At 45.7% G+C, this 24,326-nt stretch overlaps 1 protein-coding gene across 1 annotated transcript in view; it reads left to right on the forward strand.

Annotated features, from left to right (window-relative positions):
- Positions 1-24,326, forward strand: part of LOC138481142 (gamma-aminobutyric acid receptor subunit gamma-4) — a 2,457,252-nt gene that overhangs the window by 1,880,326 nt on the left and 552,600 nt on the right. The window contains exon 6 of the mRNA XM_069613069.1: positions 14,185-14,322. Coding sequence (XP_069469170.1) covers positions 14,185-14,322 — 138 coding nt within the window. The remainder of the gene's footprint in view (positions 1-14,184; positions 14,323-24,326) is intronic.

Genomic DNA, 24,326 nt, shown 5'->3' on the forward strand with positions numbered 1-24,326 from the left:
GCTCCGTTTGGCCATCAATTTGTGGATGGTGACTAGTGGATGGACGAATATCGATTTGGGCAATTGCACAACTCTTCCTACAGAAGTTAGACACAAACTGACTCTCTCGGTCAGAAATCAGGACGGAGGGGAAACAATGTAATCGTACGATTTGCTCTAAAAACACCTTTGCCAGACTGGATTTATTTGGTAGATACTTAAGCGGAATGAAATGGATCATTTTAGAGAATAGGTCAACAACCATTAGGAAAGTGTTGAACCCTTGATAGGGAGGCAGATCTGTGATGAAATCGAGGCAGAGTGTGTGCCAAGGTGCAGGTGGAATTTCCAGGGGTTGAAGAAGGCCTGCAGGTCTTTGTTTCTGGGATTTATTCTGTGCACAAATGCCACATGACAGAATAAACTGCGTAATGCCCTTTCGCCATGTCGGCCACCAATAATTTCTTTTCACCTTGGCTAGGGTCTTGGCAATTCCTGGATGTCCTTCTATCAGGGGGTCTCGATAACCAGAAATGACTTGTTGTAGTGCCTTATTCGGTAGATATAAACACCCTCTGAAATACGGGAGGGTGTTTATATCTTATATCTACCTTATTCGGTAGATATAAACACCCTCTGAAATACGGGAGTTGGTTCTTTGTTGTGTAATGTTCACCTTGAGTGGTCCAGTCTTGTAGATCCTATGTGTTCATTTGGAGCCTAATTTCCTTTTGGAGTTCATCCTGTGATTACGTTCTTGTAAGTCCTAGTAGTTTGTCACCTGGAATAATGGCCACTGGGTCTGGGGTTGAATTTGCGTTCTCATCATTACCTCATCACCCCATGCGGGATAGGGCGTCAGCTTTTCTGTTCTGGACTGCATGGTAAATCCTAGTAGTTTGTCACATGGAATAATGGCCACTGGATCTGGGGTTGAAAATGCGTTCTCATCATTAGCTCATCACCCAATGCGGGATAGGGCATCAGCTTTTCCGTTCTGGACTCCAGGTTGGTACATGATTATGTAATCATATTCTGCGAAGAATAAAGCCCATCGGAGTTGACGGAATGATTGAGCCTTTGCCGTCTTGAGGAATTGTAGGTTGCGATGGTCGGTGATAACTGTGATGGTATGTCTGGTGCCTAGGAGGTAATGCCGCTAAGCCTTAAAGGCTGCCTTGATCGCTAGGAGTTCCTTGTCTGTTATTGTATAGTTAAGTTCAGGTGTAGTACATTTTTGTGACCAAAAGGCCACGGGATGTAACTGGACTGTTTTGGGATGCCTTTGGGAAAGAATAGCCCCCATTGCCATGCTGGAGGCATCTGTTTCCACTACATATGGGAGATGTGGGTGGGGGTGTCGTAGCACCGGGGCTGAGGTAAATCTTTTCTTGAGTTCCTGGAAGGCCTTCTCCACCTATTCTGTCCATTGGAACAGTTTGTTGTTTTTTCGTAATAAAGAAGGGATCGGGTGCACAATCTGAGAGAAACCAGGATGAATCAGCGATAAAAGTTCCCAAAACAAAGCATACTTTGGACACCTTTGAATGAAGATGGTGATGGCCAGCTAAGGATGGTGTCTACATTGTGCATATCCATCCGGACACGTCTGGGAGTGAGGACAAAACCAAGGGAATCGACTTCGGTGACATGGAAGGAACATTTTTCAAGTTTTGCGTATAGCTGATGCTGTCAGAGTTTTGCAAGGACGGAGCGAACGTGCCTGACATGGTCCTGTTTAGAAGAGGAGTACACCAAGATGTCGTCGATTTAAACTAGGGCACATACGTCGATCAATTCCCATAGTACATCGTTCATGAAGTACTGGAACGTGGTGGAGGCATTGCAAAGCCCAAAGGGCATCACCTTATATTCGTACAGCCCATACTTAGTACGAAAGGCGGTCTTCCATTTGTCTCCCTTCTTTACATGCATGAGATGGTATTCCCCCCTGAGGTCCAATTTGGTGTACATTTGGGCATCCTTGACTTGGTCCAGCAGTTCTGGGATAAGGGGTAGGGGATAATGGTTTTTAACTGTTACCTGGTTTAGTGCGCGGTAGTCGATGCACGTTCTCAAGTCCCCCTCCTTCTTGGGTACGAAGAATAGGGGTGAGGCTGCCGGGGATTTGGACGTGCGGATAAAACCGTTTGCCAGGTATTGGTCCAGATATGATTTCAAGTGGTGATTTTCAGGTTCAGTGAGTGCATAAATTCGACTAGACGGGATTTGTGCACCAGGTACGAGGTCGATCCGACAGTCATATGGCCTGTGAGGGGGTAAAGTATTAGCCTGTACTTTTTGGAAAACGTCTTGGAAATTGTTGTATTCGCTTGGTAGTGTACTTGTTACACCAAGTACCAACGCCTCTTTATCTTGGACAGGTGTCTCTGGGTCAGACAATGGCATTTCCACTTGGTAGCACGCATGAGCACACTCATTGGAGAAGGGTAATTTCTTGGCTCGTCAGTGGATGTTAAGATTGTGAGTCACCAATCACGGCATCCCTAGAATCACCCGGAACTGCGGGGCCTTGATAAGGTCGAAGGCAATGGCTTCCCGATGTCCGTCTTGGCACAAAAGGGTCAATTCTGCTGTGCGTTGAGTTACAGGACCAGAAGCTATCTCTGTGCTGTCGACAGTGGTGACCTTTTCAGTTGTCATTTTCTGACAGAGGGGAAGCTCCATCCTCGTTGCCAGGCCTTGGTCTATGTAACTACCAATGGCTCTGCTGTCTATGTATGCCTCCAGAGCATGCATCCGAGAGGGTTGTTGGTGACTGATCAAAATCACAGGCAGGGCAAGGTGTGAGGTCTGTGGCTCTTTTCCTTCGCTCGACAAACGGACATCTACGCTTTCCGGGCCTGGTTGTTTTCCGACTCTTGTTCTCCTCCTTCTTTCTCTGTAGCTCCAACTGTTCTCCTAGAGGGTTTTACCGGACATTCTGTGAGGAAGTGACCTGATTTCCCGCAGTACAGGCATAATTGCTGTTGTATCCTTTTGTCTCTTTCGTCCTTGGTTAATGGGCTCCGTACCCTCCAATTTGCATGGGTTCCGAAGTGTTTTCTGATGAATGCGGACTGTTCTCCTTTGAGCATACATACACAGTCCGATTCTCCGTTCTTGCTCGATCTGTCCTTCGATCTTACAGCCTGTGGTCTAGCTGCACCACTAGGTTGATGAACTCTGCACAGTCTTTTGGCGGGTTTACCGCCTGAGCTAGGACGTCTTCCAATTCCCCCCGTAATCCTTGATGGAATAACGTTGTTGATTTCTCCTCAGGCCACCCAGTTTCAACGACAAGTCTGTTAAAAGTGGCGATATATGTTAACAAATCTTGGCTGCCTTGGCGGAGGGACAGAAGTTTGTTATCCCGAGCTTGGCCCTGGGTATGTCGGGCGAACAGCTTCTCCATCTCCTGTTGAAATCCCCTGAAATCCCGCAGGAGTGGGTCATCCTGGCTTACTAACGGTATGGACCAATCCGCGGAACTGGCACTCAGATATGACAGAATGTAGGCAACCCGCAACTGATCGTTAGGAAAGGCTCGGGTCTGTAAGAAAATGGAGGCGGCACTGGTTAATGAATCCTGCATATTTTCTTGGGTCTCCCGTAAATCGTTCTGGTGGGGCCAAAGGAACTGCCCCAAGGAAGACTACCTGCACTGGATTGAGTGATGTGGCTGGAACCGACAGAATAGTTCCTGGCAACGGAGCCTGCCCAACCTGTGTTTTTAGCAATTGTCTGGCTAATTCATCAGTGCGGTCCTTGGTGACAATGAACTCCCTCCTAAGGAAGTTGGTTTCTTGCCGGACGGAGTGAACACCGGCCCATAATTCTCACAGTAACTGGGCTAGTTGGTTAGTCTCTGATGTTTCCATGACGCCCAGGTGGATGTTTTAATAATGCTTCGAGTTTTGTTACGCTCACCTGGTATCCACGGGGACGCCACACGATACTGGATGGAGGTATAAGCACTATCCCGGACCGCTCTCTGCTTGGTTATCTGCCAGACGTTGGGTAGCACCTATAACAGGAGAATGGAGGGTTAAGATGCTGGTTCTGTGATGAGTGGACTCCCACCTCCCTCTGATCCAAATCCCCTCCCTTGCGGTTATTTCTCACCTTAGGTTTGTGTGCGTTGAACTCTCCGTCCTGCGTCTCTGTGCAGGGGCACGTGGTTGGTGTGGGCGTACCGTGCACCTAGTTGCTTCACTGGTCTGTGTGCCCTTATGTCGGGTCCAGACCAGCTGTGACTCCGACTCTGCTTGCTGTCCTCCAGGTGAGTTAAAATGTCTTTTCCGTCTTTATTCTGTCTCTTTCTTTCCCTCCGTTTTCTCTGTCTTCTCGGCGTCTTGCTCCACTACGCTGTTCCCTAACAATGTCTCTTTTTGTTTTCACAAGGATGGTTGCGATCTTGGAGTTGCCGTGCCGATGGCAAAGACCACAGTGAGTTATTGATGCAGAGTGCTGCGCTGTTTATTGGTGTTAATTGCTAACCTGTGCTCTCTTCTCTTCTTTGTACAGGTTGCGGTGATGTTCCAGAGTGATGAGCGACCGAAGCGCTGCTTGCCCAGGTAAGTGCTTTGTTAATGCTGACCTTGTTCCTTCTCCCTTGCAGGTTGTGTTGAAACCGGAGATGGGCCAGGTAAGAGAAGTGCAGGGTGCTGCCAGGACTCGCTGCTTGCCCAGGTAAAAATTGTTATTAAAGCTGTCCTTGTTTCTTTACCTTTGCAGGTTGCGGCGAACTCTGGAGATGGGCGAGGTAATCGAAGCACAGGACGGATTCAAGGCCGGTTACTTCACCGGTAAGTGTTCTTGCTTGCTAATGCTGTTCTTGTTCTTCCAGGTTATTAATGGAATCCGGATCTAGGGCTTCAGGATCGGGCCGCCGGAGAAGCAGATGAGCAGGGGCTGGACACGATCAGCGTTATGCTGCAGGAGTGCAGAATAACTCAAAGCGTGTTCTGCTGTTTGGGTGTGGTTTAAATATGCAAATTAACAAGGGGGTCCTGGGAGACCCTCTGCCAGACATTAGTCCTGGTTACGACAGACTTACCCAGAGTGTTTAGCTCACTATCTTTCACAGAGAAGAAATATCCCAAACATATCAGTCTTTGTCCTGCCCTGGGGCAGTCCAGCACCGAAATGCTAGGCAATTCTCCTCTAAACAAGAGTACCAACAGAAACCTCAGATACGTGTTTCGGTCTGGTTGGACCTCATCAGTAGGGTGGATCTGTGCCTCTCTAAGAATAGTGAGCAAGGGGTCCACGTCTGGATTCCCCTAGTAAATTAGGGTGAGACCCAAAGTTACTTAAATATGCAAATTAACAAGGGGGTCCTGGGAGTCCCTCTGCCAGACCTTAGTCCTGTTTACGAGAGACTTACCCACTATCTTTCACAGAGAAGAAATATCCCAAACATATCAGTCTTTGTCCTGCCCTGGGGCAGTCCAGGACCGAAATGCTAGGCAATTCTCCTCTGAAGAAGAGTACCAACTGCATCCCCAGACACGTGTTTCGGTCTGGTTGGACCTCATCAGTAGGGAGGAGCTGTTCCCCTCTAAGAATAGTGAGCAAGGGGTCCATTGCCTAGCATTTCGGTGCTGGACTGCCCCAGAGCAGGACAAAGACTGATATGTTTGGGATATTTCTTCTCTGTGAAAGATAGTGAGCTAAAGACTCTGGGTAAGTCTCTCGTAACCAGGACTAATGTCTGGCAGAGGGACTCCCAGGACCCCCTTGTTAATTTGCATATTTAAGTAACTTTGGGTCTCACCCTAAGTTACTAGGGGAATCCAGACGTGGACCCCTTGCTCACTATTCTTAGAGAGGCACAGATCCACCCTACTGATGAGGGCCAACCAGACCGAAACACGTGTCTGGGGATGCTGTTGGTACTCTTGTTCAGAGGAGAATTGCCTAGCCTTTCGGTGCTGGACTGCCCCAGGACAAAGACTGATATGCTTGGGATATTTCTTCTCTGTGAAAGATAGTGAGCTAAAGACTGTGGGTAAGTCTCTCGTAACCAGGACTAATGTCTGGCAGAGAGACTCCCAGGACCCCCCTTGTCAATTTGTGGATTAAATATCCCAGGTAAAGTAGTTCCAGGCCAAGTAGTTTCAGGCGCAGCCAAACCCAAAACACGAGACCACATGGCTTGGTTCTAAAGAACTGAGCTGTGTAATAGGCCTCCATGTTGGATTAAGGTCCAAAACTGGTATTGCTTTATTCCTGATAATGACCCTGGCGCCAAAGGCCAAAGGCACCACGACTGACTCCATGTATGTTTCTGATGGAGTTTTAAGGCCCTTGGGGCCAGTGTGAAGGGCTTTAGCCCCATTGCTGCTAGGGGGCTGTTATACCTGAGGGGGTCAGGGGCATGGATCATGACAGATGTAGATTTTTACTAATCCTGCCTGATTTTTGGATTTCAAGTCTTGCCTGATCTGGTCATAGTTTCTAATCCTGACTGCATGTTATAGACAGTTTGTAAGGGATAGTGATTTCATTTTTCCAAGCTGTGAAATTGTTGGCTAAGACATGGTGGCAAAACTGCAGCTTTGTATGTGGTGGCCAGGACATTCATGTGGAGATTCTGAAGAAGAATTTTTGGGGCGAATTTGCTGTAGAAAGGAAACATGGTGTTGGTAGCATGATGGCTACAAAATGAGCTTTCACCCAGGTTGAGACAATTCTCACCAGGCCGGTGCTGGTTTGAGAGCATCCTTGATTCTCAAAGAAATGTGCTCAAAACTGGGACCTACATATCACTAGCCTCCCTGAGGCCCAGACTGAGGCATAGATTGTAAAAAGCATAGGCCAGGAGGCAGGGAAAGTTTAAATCAGATGATTCTCTACAGTTGTACATATTCAAACCAAAATTAGGAGTGGACATCTTTCACTACCCACAAGGGGTGGGGGGCTTGGAGTTTGCAGACATACATATAACAGAGACATGGGAGATGAAAGCCCTTGTAGTTATGTGCCAAGCTTGTATACAAACATGAGCAGCACTCACATATGATGGGAAGGGTGGGCATGTGCGCTGGGCGCCTTACCATCCCATCACAGACAGAATGGCTTTAAGAATCAAGGGATCGTGCTTCCTGGTCGAGCATTTCGATGGCTATTCTGCTTGTCCGATGATGCTGGACTGTTTTGGGATGCCTTTGGGAAAGAATAGCCCCCATTGCCATGCTGGAGGCATCTGTTTCCACTACATATGGGAGATGTGGGTGGGGGTGTCGTAGCACCGGGGCTGAGGTAAATCTTTTCTTGAGTTCCTGGAAGGCCTTCTCCACCTATTCTGTCCATTGGAACAGTTTGTTGTTTTTTCGTAATAAAGAAGGGATCGGGTGCACAATCTGAGAGAAACCAGGATGAATCAGCGATAAAAGTTCCCAAAACAAAGCATACTTTGGACACCTTTGAATGAAGATGGTGATGGCCAGCTAAGGATGGTGTCTACATTGTGCATATCCATCCGGACACGTCTGGGAGTGAGGACAAAACCAAGGGAATCGACTTCGGTGACATGGAAGGAACATTTTTCAAGTTTTGCGTATAGCTGATGCTGTCAGAGTTTTGCAAGGACGGAGCGAACGTGCCTGACATGGTCCTGTTTAGAAGAGGAGTACACCAAGATGTCGTCGATTTAAACTAGGGCACATACGTCGATCAATTCCCATAGTACATCGTTCATGAAGTACTGGAACGTGGTGGAGGCATTGCAAAGCCCAAAGGGCATCACCTTATATTCGTACAGCCCATACTTAGTACGAAAGGCGGTCTTCCATTTGTCTCCCTTCTTTACATGCATGAGATGGTATTCCCCCCTGAGGTCCAATTTGGTGTACATTTGGGCATCCTTGACTTGGTCCAGCAGTTCTGGGATAAGGGGTAGGGGATAATGGTTTTTAACTGTTACCTGGTTTAGTGCGCGGTAGTCGATGCACGTTCTCAAGTCCCCCTCCTTCTTGGGTACGAAGAATAGGGGTGAGGCTGCCGGGGATTTGGACGTGCGGATAAAACCGTTTGCCAGGTATTGGTCCAGATATGATTTCAAGTGGTGATTTTCAGGTTCAGTGAGTGCATAAATTCGACTAGACGGGATTTGTGCACCAGGTACGAGGTCGATCCGACAGTCATATGGCCTGTGAGGGGGTAAAGTATTAGCCTGTACTTTTTGGAAAACGTCTTGGAAATTGTTGTATTCGCTTGGTAGTGTACTTGTTACACCAAGTACCAACGCCTCTTTATCTTGGACAGGTGTCTCTGGGTCAGACAATGGCATTTCCACTTGGTAGCACGCATGAGCACACTCATTGGAGAAGGGTAATTTCTTGGCTCGTCAGTGGATGTTAAGATTGTGAGTCACCAATCACGGCATCCCTAGAATCACCCGGAACTGCGGGGCCTTGATAAGGTCGAAGGCAATGGCTTCCCGATGTCCGTCTTGGCACAAAAGGGTCAATTCTGCTGTGCGTTGAGTTACAGGACCAGAAGCTATCTCTGTGCTGTCGACAGTGGTGACCTTTTCAGTTGTCATTTTCTGACAGAGGGGAAGCTCCATCCTCGTTGCCAGGCCTTGGTCTATGTAACTACCAATGGCTCTGCTGTCTATGTATGCCTCCAGAGCATGCATCCGAGAGGGTTGTTGGTGACTGATCAAAATCACAGGCAGGGCAAGGTGTGAGGTCTGTGGCTCTTTTCCTTCGCTCGACAAACGGACATCTACGCTTTCCGGGCCTGGTTGTTTTCCGACTCTTGTTCTCCTCCTTCTTTCTCTGTAGCTCCAACTGTTCTCCTAGAGGGTTTTACCGGACATTCTGTGAGGAAGTGACCTGATTTCCCGCAGTACAGGCATAATTGCTGTTGTATCCTTTTGTCTCTTTCGTCCTTGGTTAATGGGCTCCGTACCCTCCAATTTGCATGGGTTCCGAAGTGTTTTCTGATGAATGCGGACTGTTCTCCTTTGAGCATACATACACAGTCCGATTCTCCGTTCTTGCTCGATCTGTCCTTCGATCTTACAGCCTGTGGTCTAGCTGCACCACTAGGTTGATGAACTCTGCACAGTCTTTTGGCGGGTTTACCGCCTGAGCTAGGACGTCTTCCAATTCCCCCCGTAATCCTTGATGGAATAACGTTGTTGATTTCTCCTCAGGCCACCCAGTTTCAACGACAAGTCTGTTAAAAGTGGCGATATATGTTAACAAATCTTGGCTGCCTTGGCGGAGGGACAGAAGTTTGTTATCCCGAGCTTGGCCCTGGGTATGTCGGGCGAACAGCTTCTCCATCTCCTGTTGAAATCCCCTGAAATCCCGCAGGAGTGGGTCATCCTGGCTTACTAACGGTATGGACCAATCCGCGGAACTGGCACTCAGATATGACAGAATGTAGGCAACCCGCAACTGATCGTTAGGAAAGGCTCGGGTCTGTAAGAAAATGGAGGCGGCACTGGTTAATGAATCCTGCATATTTTCTTGGGTCTCCCGTAAATCGTTCTGGTGGGGCCAAAGGAACTGCCCCAAGGAAGACTACCTGCACTGGATTGAGTGATGTGGCTGGAACCGACAGAATAGTTCCTGGCAACGGAGCCTGCCCAACCTGTGTTTTTAGCAATTGTCTGGCTAATTCATCAGTGCGGTCCTTGGTGACAATGAACTCCCTCCTAAGGAAGTTGGTTTCTTGCCGGACGGAGTGAACACCGGCCCATAATTCTCACAGTAACTGGGCTAGTTGGTTAGTCTCTGATGTTTCCATGACGCCCAGGTGGATGTTTTAATAATGCTTCGAGTTTTGTTACGCTCACCTGGTATCCACGGGGACGCCACACGATACTGGATGGAGGTATAAGCACTATCCCGGACCGCTCTCTGCTTGGTTATCTGCCAGACGTTGGGTAGCACCTATAACAGGAGAATGGAGGGTTAAGATGCTGGTTCTGTGATGAGTGGACTCCCACCTCCCTCTGATCCAAATCCCCTCCCTTGCGGTTATTTCTCACCTTAGGTTTGTGTGCGTTGAACTCTCCGTCCTGCGTCTCTGTGCAGGGGCACGTGGTTGGTGTGGGCGTACCGTGCACCTAGTTGCTTCACTGGTCTGTGTGCCCTTATGTCGGGTCCAGACCAGCTGTGACTCCGACTCTGCTTGCTGTCCTCCAGGTGAGTTAAAATGTCTTTTCCGTCTTTATTCTGTCTCTTTCTTTCCCTCCGTTTTCTCTGTCTTCTCGGCGTCTTGCTCCACTACGCTGTTCCCTAACAATGTCTCTTTTTGTTTTCACAAGGATGGTTGCGATCTTGGAGTTGCCGTGCCGATGGCAAAGACCACAGTGAGTTATTGATGCAGAGTGCTGCGCTGTTTATTGGTGTTAATTGCTAACCTGTGCTCTCTTCTCTTCTTTGTACAGGTTGCGGTGATGTTCCAGAGTGATGAGCGACCGAAGCGCTGCTTGCCCAGGTAAGTGCTTTGTTAATGCTGACCTTGTTCCTTCTCCCTTGCAGGTTGTGTTGAAACCGGAGATGGGCCAGGTAAGAGAAGTGCAGGGTGCTGCCAGGACTCGCTGCTTGCCCAGGTAAAAATTGTTATTAAAGCTGTCCTTGTTTCTTTACCTTTGCAGGTTGCGGCGAACTCTGGAGATGGGCGAGGTAATCGAAGCACAGGACGGATTCAAGGCCGGTTACTTCACCGGTAAGTGTTCTTGCTTGCTAATGCTGTTCTTGTTCTTCCAGGTTATTAATGGAATCCGGATCTAGGGCTTCAGGATCGGGCCGCCGGAGAAGCAGATGAGCAGGGGCTGGACACGATCAGCGTTATGCTGCAGGAGTGCAGAATAACTCAAAGCGTGTTCTGCTGTTTGGGTGTGGTTTAAATATGCAAATTAACAAGGGGGTCCTGGGAGACCCTCTGCCAGACATTAGTCCTGGTTACGACAGACTTACCCAGAGTGTTTAGCTCACTATCTTTCACAGAGAAGAAATATCCCAAACATATCAGTCTTTGTCCTGCCCTGGGGCAGTCCAGCACCGAAATGCTAGGCAATTCTCCTCTAAACAAGAGTACCAACAGAAACCTCAGATACGTGTTTCGGTCTGGTTGGACCTCATCAGTAGGGTGGATCTGTGCCTCTCTAAGAATAGTGAGCAAGGGGTCCACGTCTGGATTCCCCTAGTAAATTAGGGTGAGACCCAAAGTTACTTAAATATGCAAATTAACAAGGGGGTCCTGGGAGTCCCTCTGCCAGACCTTAGTCCTGTTTACGAGAGACTTACCCACTATCTTTCACAGAGAAGAAATATCCCAAACATATCAGTCTTTGTCCTGCCCTGGGGCAGTCCAGGACCGAAATGCTAGGCAATTCTCCTCTGAAGAAGAGTACCAACTGCATCCCCAGACACGTGTTTCGGTCTGGTTGGACCTCATCAGTAGGGAGGAGCTGTTCCCCTCTAAGAATAGTGAGCAAGGGGTCCATTGCCTAGCATTTCGGTGCTGGACTGCCCCAGAGCAGGACAAAGACTGATATGTTTGGGATATTTCTTCTCTGTGAAAGATAGTGAGCTAAAGACTCTGGGTAAGTCTCTCGTAACCAGGACTAATGTCTGGCAGAGGGACTCCCAGGACCCCCTTGTTAATTTGCATATTTAAGTAACTTTGGGTCTCACCCTAAGTTACTAGGGGAATCCAGACGTGGACCCCTTGCTCACTATTCTTAGAGAGGCACAGATCCACCCTACTGATGAGGGCCAACCAGACCGAAACACGTGTCTGGGGATGCTGTTGGTACTCTTGTTCAGAGGAGAATTGCCTAGCCTTTCGGTGCTGGACTGCCCCAGGACAAAGACTGATATGCTTGGGATATTTCTTCTCTGTGAAAGATAGTGAGCTAAAGACTGTGGGTAAGTCTCTCGTAACCAGGACTAATGTCTGGCAGAGAGACTCCCAGGACCCCCCTTGTCAATTTGTGGATTAAATATCCCAGGTAAAGTAGTTCCAGGCCAAGTAGTTTCAGGCGCAGCCAAACCCAAAACACGAGACCACATGGCTTGGTTCTAAAGAACTGAGCTGTGTAATAGGCCTCCATGTTGGATTAAGGTCCAAAACTGGTATTGCTTTATTCCTGATAATGACCCTGGCGCCAAAGGCCAAAGGCACCACGACTGACTCCATGTATGTTTCTGATGGAGTTTTAAGGCCCTTGGGGCCAGTGTGAAGGGCTTTAGCCCCATTGCTGCTAGGGGGCTGTTATACCTGAGGGGGTCAGGGGCATGGATCATGACAGATGTAGATTTTTACTAATCCTGCCTGATTTTTGGATTTCAAGTCTTGCCTGATCTGGTCATAGTTTCTAATCCTGACTGCATGTTATAGACAGTTTGTAAGGGATAGTGATTTCATTTTTCCAAGCTGTGAAATTGTTGGCTAAGACATGGTGGCAAAACTGCAGCTTTGTATGTGGTGGCCAGGACATTCATGTGGAGATTCTGAAGAAGAATTTTTGGGGCGAATTTGCTGTAGAAAGGAAACATGGTGTTGGTAGCATGATGGCTACAAAATGAGCTTTCACCCAGGTTGAGACAATTCTCACCAGGCCGGTGCTGGTTTGAGAGCATCCTTGATTCTCAAAGAAATGTGCTCAAAACTGGGACCTACATATCACTAGCCTCCCTGAGGCCCAGACTGAGGCATAGATTGTAAAAAGCATAGGCCAGGAGGCAGGGAAAGTTTAAATCAGATGATTCTCTACAGTTGTACATATTCAAACCAAAATTAGGAGTGGACATCTTTCACTACCCACAAGGGGTGGGGGGCTTGGAGTTTGCAGACATACATATAACAGAGACATGGGAGATGAAAGCCCTTGTAGTTATGTGCCAAGCTTGTATACAAACATGAGCAGCACTCACATATGATGGGAAGGGTGGGCATGTGCGCTGGGCGCCTTACCATCCCATCACAGACAGAATGGCTTTAAGAATCAAGGGATCGTGCTTCCTGGTCGAGCATTTCGATGGCTATTCTGCTTGTCCGATGCTGCTCCCTAGAATTTTGCGAATCGCGACCAAGTGCCTAGACAAAGGGATGATGCCAATCGTTAGCACTGGTAAAGACGCCACATTTGCAAGCAACCAAACGCAAACGTGGCCATGATACACATTTCCACACATGATATGTAATGATTTGTAGATACTATCATGGTAGGAATATAGTCTTCACTGAATGGCCTAAGGAAATTGAGGTGTCAGGACTTATACATTAACTGATATATGCCCATGATATCACAAACATGTGTGTTTTGGGGATTTCAAATGCGGAATCATGTAAAGATAATACTAATAACTATAATAATAATAATAATAATAATAATAATAATAATAATAATAATAATAATAACGATAATAATAATACACTTACATATAATAACTACATTAGTATTGGAAGTAAAACTACATTTAGAAATACTACTACTAATAATGATATTAATGATGAAAACAAATATACATTTAAGAATTCTACTATGCATTACTCGGATTAACTTGATGGTATTACGAAAAGATGGTTTTGAGATCATGGCTATTACTGGACTACTCGAAAATAACTGTGGACTAATGAAGAGCTTGCTAAGAAGCCTATCGTGATTTGCACATGCTGGTTTAACTATCGTGAAAACGCCTTGTGCTGATCGGCAGTTGTTTGAAGTTTTCCAAATGGCAGCTTTTATCTTAATTTAACTTGCTTAGTTTGGTATTGTTTTACATTAATAATAGGACTGTTTACAATGATTGCTCATAGCACATTCACATAACACACTCTCTGGAAGCTCACATGCAACTGATGGACACTGTGCACCACGCTGGTTCGTTTTTAATGTATAGGCTACTCTCTTGGATTCGTGCCTGTAGATTGATTCATGAAAACAAGTTTAAAACATTTAACAAGATGAGAGAAATGCATTTATGTGTGTTGCCTTTTTAAAGAAATGTTCTTGGGAATCATTTTGTCATTGAAGTTTGAATGATTGATAGACTGTATTATGAATGTCTGCCCAATACATGATTTGAATGCACAGTGTTGATCTGTGTGCGCTGCTGCCTACCTATCCTGGAAATGTGTTTGGGATCCTGGTCTGGGAATATGTACTGCTCTGTTAATGTATTGATTCAGAGATTTCAGGATTTGTATATCTATCCTTCCATCCTGCAGATGGCTATCCGAAGGAGGAGATCATGTATCGATGGAGACGCTACTCAATTGAAGTCGCTGACCAGCGTTCCTGGAGACTTTACCAGTTCGACTTCACTGGTCTGAGAAACACTTCGGAGGTCCTTAGCACAGGAGCTGGTAAGGCAACACATTTCTAATTGTAATGGGTTATTTATAACACACTTAATACCCAGAGGTTTCAAAGCGCGGACCCAGGGATCAAACATGTGTTGCTCTACGTTGTCTTGCTTCCCAGATGAGCGTGTTCCCCTGAACTATCCTCCCTCCCTGAAGATTCACCATGAACAGTTGTATCTCAAAAAAGAAAATATAGTTGGTTGCTATAATTCTATATTTAAGCTCTTTAGACTCAGTCTAAGGGCGTACCAGGTTTTATAGGCCCTGAAGACTGAGTAAATGAGGTATGTCAGCCCAGAGCCCCAATGACACCCCGAGTGTAGGGGTCTATATAAAAATATAACCTGTGTCTTTATAATATGGTACATGGTTACCCATTATGTGACCCGCCAGATGTTTTAGACATCAGCTCCAATGATCCTTAGCCAACATAGTCAATGTTGAAGGGTAATGGGTGTTGTAGTGCAAATGTCTGGAGAGCCACATAATGATGAAAGTTGTTCGTACATAAATCCACCTGGACATTACCGGGGACTTTTCTACTGGTACACCCGACCGGCCATCAGCCCTGAAATGCAGCATTCTGAGCAATATGTTGGCTCTAGAAAGCAATCTGTGACTGTATACAGGTTCGTATAGGCCACAGATTGTCCAATGAGAATCCTCGCTTTTGATAGTTCCAAAGGCTATGATAGATCTTAGCAAATCAATGCCATGCCAAATGCATGTCCACATGCAGTCGGTATAGAATTAATGAAATACAATCAGAATTCTCAAGGCAGTCAGCGAAATTGACCATCACATGATGCTGGATTGCATACTTTATGTTGCAGTGTATAACTGGGGTGTACTTAAGTGGGTTATCATTAATTATGTTACCTATAGCTGTGTTGCCCTCTTCCCTTTCCATTTCGTTTCTTTGGCTTTTGGTCAGGCATACATCTCCAACGTGCGAACACACATACCACGAATGGCTAAATCACACCATATGGGACCAGTATTGTGGGTAATTAAGTCCAGATATGCTATATAATAAGGAATTCTGTTCAGAAATGCAACTATATCAACACAGCTGCTGAAGGCATACCATTAAATGTAGAGACTATACTCCATTCACTTTGGCTAATTGAGATGTTTCCACATGCAGCCCTTAGGATTTGTATTCTGAGTTGCCTGATTTTACTTGCTGGGGGTTGCTACCTCTGCACCATCTCTTCTTTTCTAGGTTGAGCTTTTAGGGCATCTTCTGGGATCCATTCTCCGGGTATTCGTGCGTCCTTGATGTTGGTTTCAGAAGCCTGTGCTTGCGTTGAAAGGCGCGATTGCGCTCTGTTAATACAGGCCATATGGTCACTGCTCTGAGATGGATATGATGACGCTCCAATGGATTTGAATAATGTAATCACAAGGAAATGGCGGATACCTGAATGCGTATTGTTTTTAGAGTAGAAGCAACCATGAGCAAACTAACTATTCTGTTTAATTTCTAATGCATTCCTCGCGCGAGGCATCCAGCAAGGATTTGGCTGCTCTTTGTTATTTGCACTTTGCATGTTTATAAAATGGCGACCCTGAGAAGAGAGCGCACAAAAAGGCAAGGACGGTGTATCTATTGGCAGTTATCCATTAGGACTGCACTTCCAAGTCAGAGTTAAATATGATAAAAGAATGGCTCAATATATGTGTTCTACCTTCATACCTTCATATGAGTCACTGCTAAGAAATGCTGACCGCATACCTCTCAACCTCTTCTCTGTTCTTTTTTTTCATTTTACTGTTTTTCCCCAGAGAACAGGCACATTGAAGATGCCATTACAACCGTACCTTTTTTCACAATATGCTATCCGTGTGAGAACATTGTATTATTATCATTGAACGTGACAGAAGAAATAAAAAACCTTTGTGTAAACAGCACCCTTTACAAGAGAGAAATTGGAGATTTAAAAAATGTACTTTTGTCTGCACGAAAGCCAAACTTCCAGTTACATTTATTCTACTGTACTATTATTCTTTAATTCCGCGTTTAACCAAAAGGCAGCAGCACCATGTTGTGAAAAGGTACCAAAATAAAAATGCATACATGGACACATTTAAAATGACTGGTAGAGCTAGACAACTGGTGTTCTTTAAAAGTAATTGGCGGACTAGCTCAAGATAACATAGATTCTGGGTGATAGGAGGTCCCTCAAGTCTTCAAAGATGTTTGGCATTCTGGCTACGTGTGTTCACACATGGAAGCTCCCTTGCAAGGACGACAGGCTGGAATCCCCACACAGCCCTGCAATCATAATATAGAGCGCTTGATTCCTGACTTTCCTAGCTTATAAGCACTTTGATAACGGGTGATATTATTGCCCCATTTTAGAAAATGGTCCTTAATTTATCAACCAATGGAAAAATGAAAGGCTAAGTTAGTTCTGTGTTGGATTTTGATTTTGTTAAGTTCAGTCTTCTCTCACGTTAGAACCAATGTTTTACTCCAGTAGCCATGAAACCTGGGCTCTACTTATTTAGCAATCATCATCATTACATACTCCACTGTCCTACTTGGACCAGGGGGGCTCCAAAAAGAGGAGGTGCTTGGTCAGCTTTTTACGATTTCCTGCACTCTCATGCTGGATGTAGAAAAAAAAAGATGGGGTTAGGTTTGATAGCCTTATAATGTTTTCTTTTACATTCTATTGTGGACAGCCCATGCTAGAATACAAGACAAGCCATTTCGACATTCAGGGCCTGATTCATTGAATATTTGCCCAGTTCAAAGTGAATTTGCACTGCTGAAAAGTGACTTTGCACTGCTGACACAAACCCCGATTCCTGGAACCGTGCAAAGTTCATTTCTGCAGTGCAAAGTCCGGGCATAGTCGTTTTTGCAGTACAAAATGACTTTGCCCGGACTTTGCACAGCAGAAACACACTTTGCACAGTTCCATGAATCAGGGTTTGTGTACCCTGTTAGGTAATCATTGAAGAAGGAGGCTAGTCTATAAGTGACTGGGTTGGAATCGAAAGAAGGACACTATGGTATGACGTTACCGAATGTTGAGGATAAGACTTCAGTGTAAAAGGACTGCTGGTTAAAAAGGGCCCATGCATGTCATCCTCCCAACATATGCTTATTTTGAGGAGTTCCTAGGCTGAGGAGTGGATAGGCGGAAGGGATAGTTAGAATTTCATCATATCCTTTCTGTCCTTCTTCACAGCCTTGTCTCTTTAGGACTAACCTTGCCCTCAACCACAGTAGTTTTTTTCTGAAAACAGTTTGTTTTTCTTCTGTTTTTTCGGAAATTGGACACATTAGGCTATAACTAAATCACACCACAAATGTGCTTTGCATTATTGGTAGACACAGAAAGATAAAAGGTGTTGTATTTACACATTTTGAAATACATAAAAAGGCCCTGTATGAGTTTTATCAGGAGGCCTGCGAGTCAGTGGAGTGGAACTGATACATTGTAGGCCACATTACAATATCACAATCCACAGTATCCATGCTTCACAGTTGTATCTCTCCTAAAACCGTCATATTTCCCCCAAACATCCCCACAGTATATTAAGGAGTGAGGTGTTTGTTTCTACTGAAGTTATTTAGCTTTAGGGGCAAAGCATCAAATCAGAAGAGATAATGAAAGGAAGGTTTCCAACTCCTTTTCTGTTGCTTTGATTTCTCCCTTAGGGTACCAGCATGCCTTTTATTCCAGTTCTACTACCAATCATTTACATCCTAGGAAAAGTTTTTATTGGTCAGGTTTAGTCCTCCAATCTCTGCAAGGAATTTGCTTCCTAATTGCCATAGTTGGACCAATCACAAGGGAGTCTTATTTCACCCCATCATAGTCATGTATGACAAAAGCTTGAAGTCACATTGCTTGTATTTCTGGATTGTGGAGCATTCAATGCCTTCTCAAATTGTCATATCCAGGTCTGCAATGTCTGAAAGGAGGGCTTCATAAACATAGGTGGCATAGGTGTTAGACTGAAGGGCAATGTCCGCTCCAGCATTTGTCTTTTGTATGGATAACATTCTTGTCTGCAAAGGCCCTGATAAAGGTTCATCATATGCCATGGATGGATGCCCAGTGAAACTGGAGATCAGAAAATCTTTCTCGAGGGTTACTGCAGGATGAGTATTCCTCATCAGGGTATACATTTTTGACCTGTAGTGTTTAACAACATTTTTCTGGTTTCCTCCATTTCTTTTGGATTTTCTTTTTTACGGGTAAAAGAAGGATCAATTACTGCTGTTTATTCTGCACATATCTGCATATGTTAGTTTATTTGATGCACCTTTGTTGGCTGCTGCCTTGAAGCCAATCTTCTCAGCTATGTGTAAGGTAACTTTACCAATTCCTTGCTTTTGATGTATTTTTCTTTGGCGGTACTCTAGTTTGTCATCCTCATGTTTGGAAGGTTTTGAGGTTTCTTGAGATGTATATGTAGAGGAGCTGGATGAGGCTGGGCCACAGTCGCTGTTACAAGATGCTCCATAAAGCTCCTATATTCACTTTCACACTTCACCCGATTTTTTCGGAAAATAATAAAATGTTATTTTCCTTAGGGTGGTTTTGCTTTGGAAAGAATACCAAACATTAAATGAAAAGGAGCAATCATTAGAGCTAACCTTGCTGTGCTTTCTGGATTTTCTACATTTTCCCTATTCAGATCAGCATATATACCATATGTATGTCACGCACAATGATCACTTGGATTTTCCCATTAACTCACTAAGAGCTGGCCAATCCTATTTCATTGTTTGACCTCTCTGTCAATTAAATCTTATTTTAATTCTCTATAGTTCTATCACCTTTATCAGATTAAGATTGTATGTCTCTCAACTAATTATAATTTTAGTGTTCTTCCTTACCCACAACTATGACAGTCTCATCAAAACAAGTTCTTCCCTGTTCGTCCAAAACCATCAAGGACAACATTGACACCTTTGCTCCTGCTCTGGCCAAATATTGCAACCTCACCTTCACCTCTGGAGCCTTCCCCACCCCTCTGAAGCACTCTCTTGTGCACCCTCTTCTCAAGAAACCCACAGCCAACCCTACATGCCCGGCTAACTATTGCCCAATCTCCATCACTCCTTTCATCGGCAAACTCCTGGAAAAGCTGGCCATCTCCCAGCTTAATCTTCACACCGATTCTGTTGGTTGTCTCAATGAGCATCAGTCTGGCTTCAGCGCTGCCAGAAGCACGGAAACTGCTCTCCTGAACATCCATGAAGACCTGCTCTCCAACCTCGACTCTAACATCCCATCTGTCCTCATCCTACTCGATTTCTCTTCAGCCTTCGACATGGTCAACAATGCAATCCTGCTCAACTGTCTCCATGATAACCTGGGTATTACCGATCAGGCCCTGGCCTGGCTGACCTCTTTCCTCTTTGATTGACCCTCCCAATTCCAAATTCAGTCCTTCCTTTGCTCTTTCTCACTCTCTACCTGTGATGTTCCCCAAGGGTCCAACCTTTCTCCCTGGTTTTTCAACCAATACCTGGCAACTCCATCCCACCTCATTTCTGCTCTCTTCTCCAACTTTCAGTGCTATCCGGATGACACCCAGCTCATTATCACACTTCCCTCTGACAACTCTTCTCCTTCTCTCTTCTCTGTCTGTCTGCTATCCAGGAGTGGTGTGCCACCAATAATCTCTGCCTTAATGCCAGTAAGGCGGAGATTCTCCTCGTCGTCACACCTGCACCCTCCTTCCTGTCATTCTCTGGCCAGCCTCCCTTGGCCCTCTTCATGCTCCCACATGTGAGACTAAGAACCTCAGGGTAATCTTCAACACCACACTGTCCTCGTCTCCTCACATCTCTGATGTCTCTAAGAAGTCTAACTACCAGCTCCACCTCCTCAGAAGTATTCTTCCTTTCCTCTCCTTCCCCCAGAAGCTCACTGTCTCTAGAGCTCTGGTTCTCTCTAGGCTGGACTACTGCAACAGCCTCTTTCTAAATCTGTCTGCTTCGAGCTCGGCCTTCTGCAACTTATCCAGAACAGGAATGCAAGACTTGTCCTTGGCCTCAAGCCCTGGCATTGTATCTCTCAAGCCCTGACATCTCTGAATTGGCTCCCAGTGGCTGCAAGGATTAAATTCCAGACCCTTTGCATTGTCCACAAGGCTTTCGAGGACCTGGGTCCATAATACCTTCAACTCTCCCTCCTTAAATACCTTCCTTCTCAAGCTCTTCGCTCCTCCTCCTCCAACTCCCTCAGAGTCAGTTGCTTCTCCAAGCAACGAGTTGGGGGTAGATCTCTTTTCTCGGCTGGGGCCTCCCTCTGAAACAGCCTCGCTGCCTCTCTGAAACTTGAGGAGAACAATCTTCGGTTCCGAATGCACCTCAAGACCTCCCTGTTTGCTTCTGCCTTCGCTCTTCCTCTCCACTGCTGATCTGTCTGCTTCGGCAAAGGGCACCTGATTACCCTCTGATTTTTGGGCCAGGGTCCCTGCCCACCCAGCCACACACCTACACTGCCTCCTGGCACCCTTGTGCTTGGGTCTGTATCTGCAACCTTACAGTCCCCTTACCTGCACTCATTAGACACCCCGTGTCTGCGCTTTAACCTTGCACTTGTCACCTGCTGGCTGCACTACCTGTTGTTGTTTTATCCCGTGTTCAGCACTTTCCACTCCACCCCTCACCATTGCACATTACCCTTTTACTCTCCCTTGCACTTGAACGTTCTAAATGTCACTGGGCCTAGTAAAATCGTTGTTTTTGTCCTCCCTTGTTCCCCTCCCTTGCTTCGTCGCATTCTGAAACACTTGAGTATGAGCGCGATACAAATTAAAATATCATATATCACAACTGCAGCCTCCTACCTCTTTTTAAAAGTCTTAAAGGACTGATCAAGCGGACCACTAGGGTGTGTGGTAAAGATGGCTGCTTAGGAGTGGAGCCTTCTGAAGATAATGATTATTTGACTGGATCCCCATAGAGCCCCTTTTAGTGAGGTGTGGCAATTTAGGAGTCTATACTGGACAAGGAACACAGGACCATCATCAAAAAGCATGTCCTCTGCGCCTTAGAGCTGTGCACAATCCACATGGGTAGATGACGTGGCAGAGACGCTGCACCCAACTTGAATAGTATTTGATCTTGAAATCACCAGTAATGGACATGACGGTCCCCTGGTGTATCCTGGGCTGTGTGTGTGCTTGCAAGTCCCCACAAGGTTAGGCATAGGTCGCAAAAGTGGTTAAATGCCAGGAGAGCATCAGAGTTGTGAACCAAGCAGGGACTGTTGAGAAAATGAACTGTCTATGTAGGGTAGGTAGAGGATACTCTGATGGTTCTGATTACAGTGGAACCTACCTAGGATATTCTCCCTCTGTTTTTTGTGTGATGAGATCCCTGTGACATCTGCAACAGAGCTGAGGGACAGTGGGAATCTCTCGTGAACACAAAAATGTCTGGATGTTTGCCCATCTGATTTCTAGATTGGTGGTGGAGCTAACTAAAGACCTACAAAAGATTAGGACATATTATGTTTGGACACCTGACAACTGAACTCAAACAGAGATTGCATGGCACATTGTATGGTTCTATAGGAAAATACCTCATTTTAAAGGTCTCAAGAGAAAAAAGACTGATCTACAATGCACAATTTTTCTTTGATTGTAAAAATAGCATTGTAATGGGGCCTCATTACGACCCTGGCGGTAAGTTACCGCCAGGGCCGTGACTTTACCGCCATGGTGCTAACTACGTTAACGCCATGGCGGTAAGGGGATTTACCGCCCCATTCCGACCTTGGCGGGGCGGTAAATCCCCAATCCCCATTTACCCTTCCCCATTCCCATTTTTGCCCCATAGGGCATAATGGGAGTGGGGAAGGCGTTAATTACGCCACCGTAAATTACGGTGGCGTAATTAACACCAAGTTCCCTTACCGCCATGGTTTTTTACACCCGCTAAAAGCAGGTGTAAAAACCGCCATGGCGGAAAGGGAACTCGTAATTGGCGGTAAGGGGTCGGCGCAGCTAACGCTGGCGCTAACCCCTTACCGCCAGGGTCGTAATGAGGCCCATGGTCTTTTTCTCTTGACACCTTTAAAATGTGTTTTTAAAAAAAGGATTTGTGGGGTTTTTGTGAAAGCGCAACACCACACCAGCGATGGGTTGAACATGTATTTTATTGCAGGTATACAAGTCATAAGGTAGAGACCCCCAACCCTCTTCACAACATCAATTAACTGGCATTCCTCAAAGGATAACATTCTTTATGAGACGTCCCATAACATTCCAATGTATCCAACAATGATGTCATGGCATCCTTCACACTAAGCATTCTAATAACATTGTACACAGTCTCAGTGCAAACTGAGACATTATCATATCACACCCCCCTCCCTTACAAAATAAACTATATACAAATGAACTTTAAATTTAGTAACCAATGACATTGCAACATACAACAGTACAGTGATTGTAAATTGCCAAAAGAGAGCAGACAGTTGCTATGTCACTTTCTCACCTTAGCAACTCGTGATAAGTTCCATACTTGTCCACTCTCCAATTTCACAGCCCCATCAAAAACCTGAGTTACCTTAACGGGATCTGAATACAGTGGGTCTCCCTTTCTTGCTATGACAGCCTTTCTTATTCTAACCATGTCTCCTACCTCAACACACGTTTTCCTCTTGGGGAATTTGTTATTGATTTTGGCTACCCACCTATTTTTCCGCTCGTCCACCCTTTTCTTTACTTCTTCCACAACTTTATCTGTCTCCCTTGCCCGACCTAACCACGCTGGTGACAGCACTGTGTTGCCCTTCCGCCCTCTCATCAACTCAAATGGACTGACTCCAGTCTCAGTATTTGGAGCCATTCTCAGCGCATACATCCATTCTTTTACAGTTACCTTCCTATCCAGCCCCATTGCACTACCTCTCCTGATACCCTCCATAATGCAGCGATTGACCCTCTCAATCATTCCGTTAGCCTGAGGATAATACAGTGCAGTTTTCTTGTGTTTAATACCACACTTGTGCATATATTCTTGAAAGATACTTCCCGTGAACTGCTGGCCATTATCTGTCAACATACTTCTAGGTAAACCCTCCCTTTCGAACACATCTTCCAGGAATGCCACTACGGACACTCCTGTTACATCCCTCATGATCTTAAACTCCGTCCACCTCGAGAACATGTCCACCAGTGCAACAATAAAGTTACCCCTGCCCCCACCCATATCTACCGGTCCTAGAATGTCCATTGCCAAATCCTGCCAAACGCCTTTGGGACTCTCGACATTCTTCATTGGTTGCGCAACTGCAGATATGTTTTTTCCTGATTTGGTACAATCAATACAACAACCAATTACTCTCTCAACCTCTCGGTCTAGTCCCGGCCACCAGTAATCAGCCTTGATCACCTCCTTAGTTTTATATGCACCAATATGACCCTGGTGTGCTAAATCAATGATTTTTCTCCTCAGTGAACTGGGCACAACTAGCTTGTCCCACCGATATACCAAACCACCCTTTACAGATAGTTCAAACCTCACCTCCCAGTAGGCCCTTTCATCACTAGATAACAATCTCTTTTCGGGCCAATCACCTCCAATGAATCCCGCTATGCGTTTCCACATATCGTCCACAGCAAACGCATTGATCCATTCTTCCTTGTGTATCACGCTACCTCCTGTGGAAAACACCATGGCCTCAATTTCTTCACATCCATCGACACCACATTCGTCCTTAACTCGTAAGCTTGAAGCATGATCAGCCTGTATGTTGTCTTTCCCTGGAACCACCTCTATACTAAACTTGTGGCACTGTAATCTTGTGACCCAACATGCAACCCTTCTCGACACTTTGTCCAGTCCCTTACTTTCAAATATAGCCTTCAATGGTTTGTGATCAGTCCTCAATACAAATTCTTGGCCCCACACAAAGTTGTTTAACTTTTCAATTCCCCAATGACACGCCAATGCCTCTTTTTCCAAGACGGAGTAATTGAGTTCAGCTCCCCTCAACATTCGTGAGGCATGTAAC

Source organism: Ambystoma mexicanum, chromosome 5p, assembly GCF_040938575.1.
Source record: "Ambystoma mexicanum isolate Mex_15411 chromosome 5p, UKY_AmexF1_1, whole genome shotgun sequence".
Classification (NCBI taxonomy): domain Eukaryota; kingdom Metazoa; phylum Chordata; class Amphibia; order Caudata; family Ambystomatidae; genus Ambystoma; species Ambystoma mexicanum.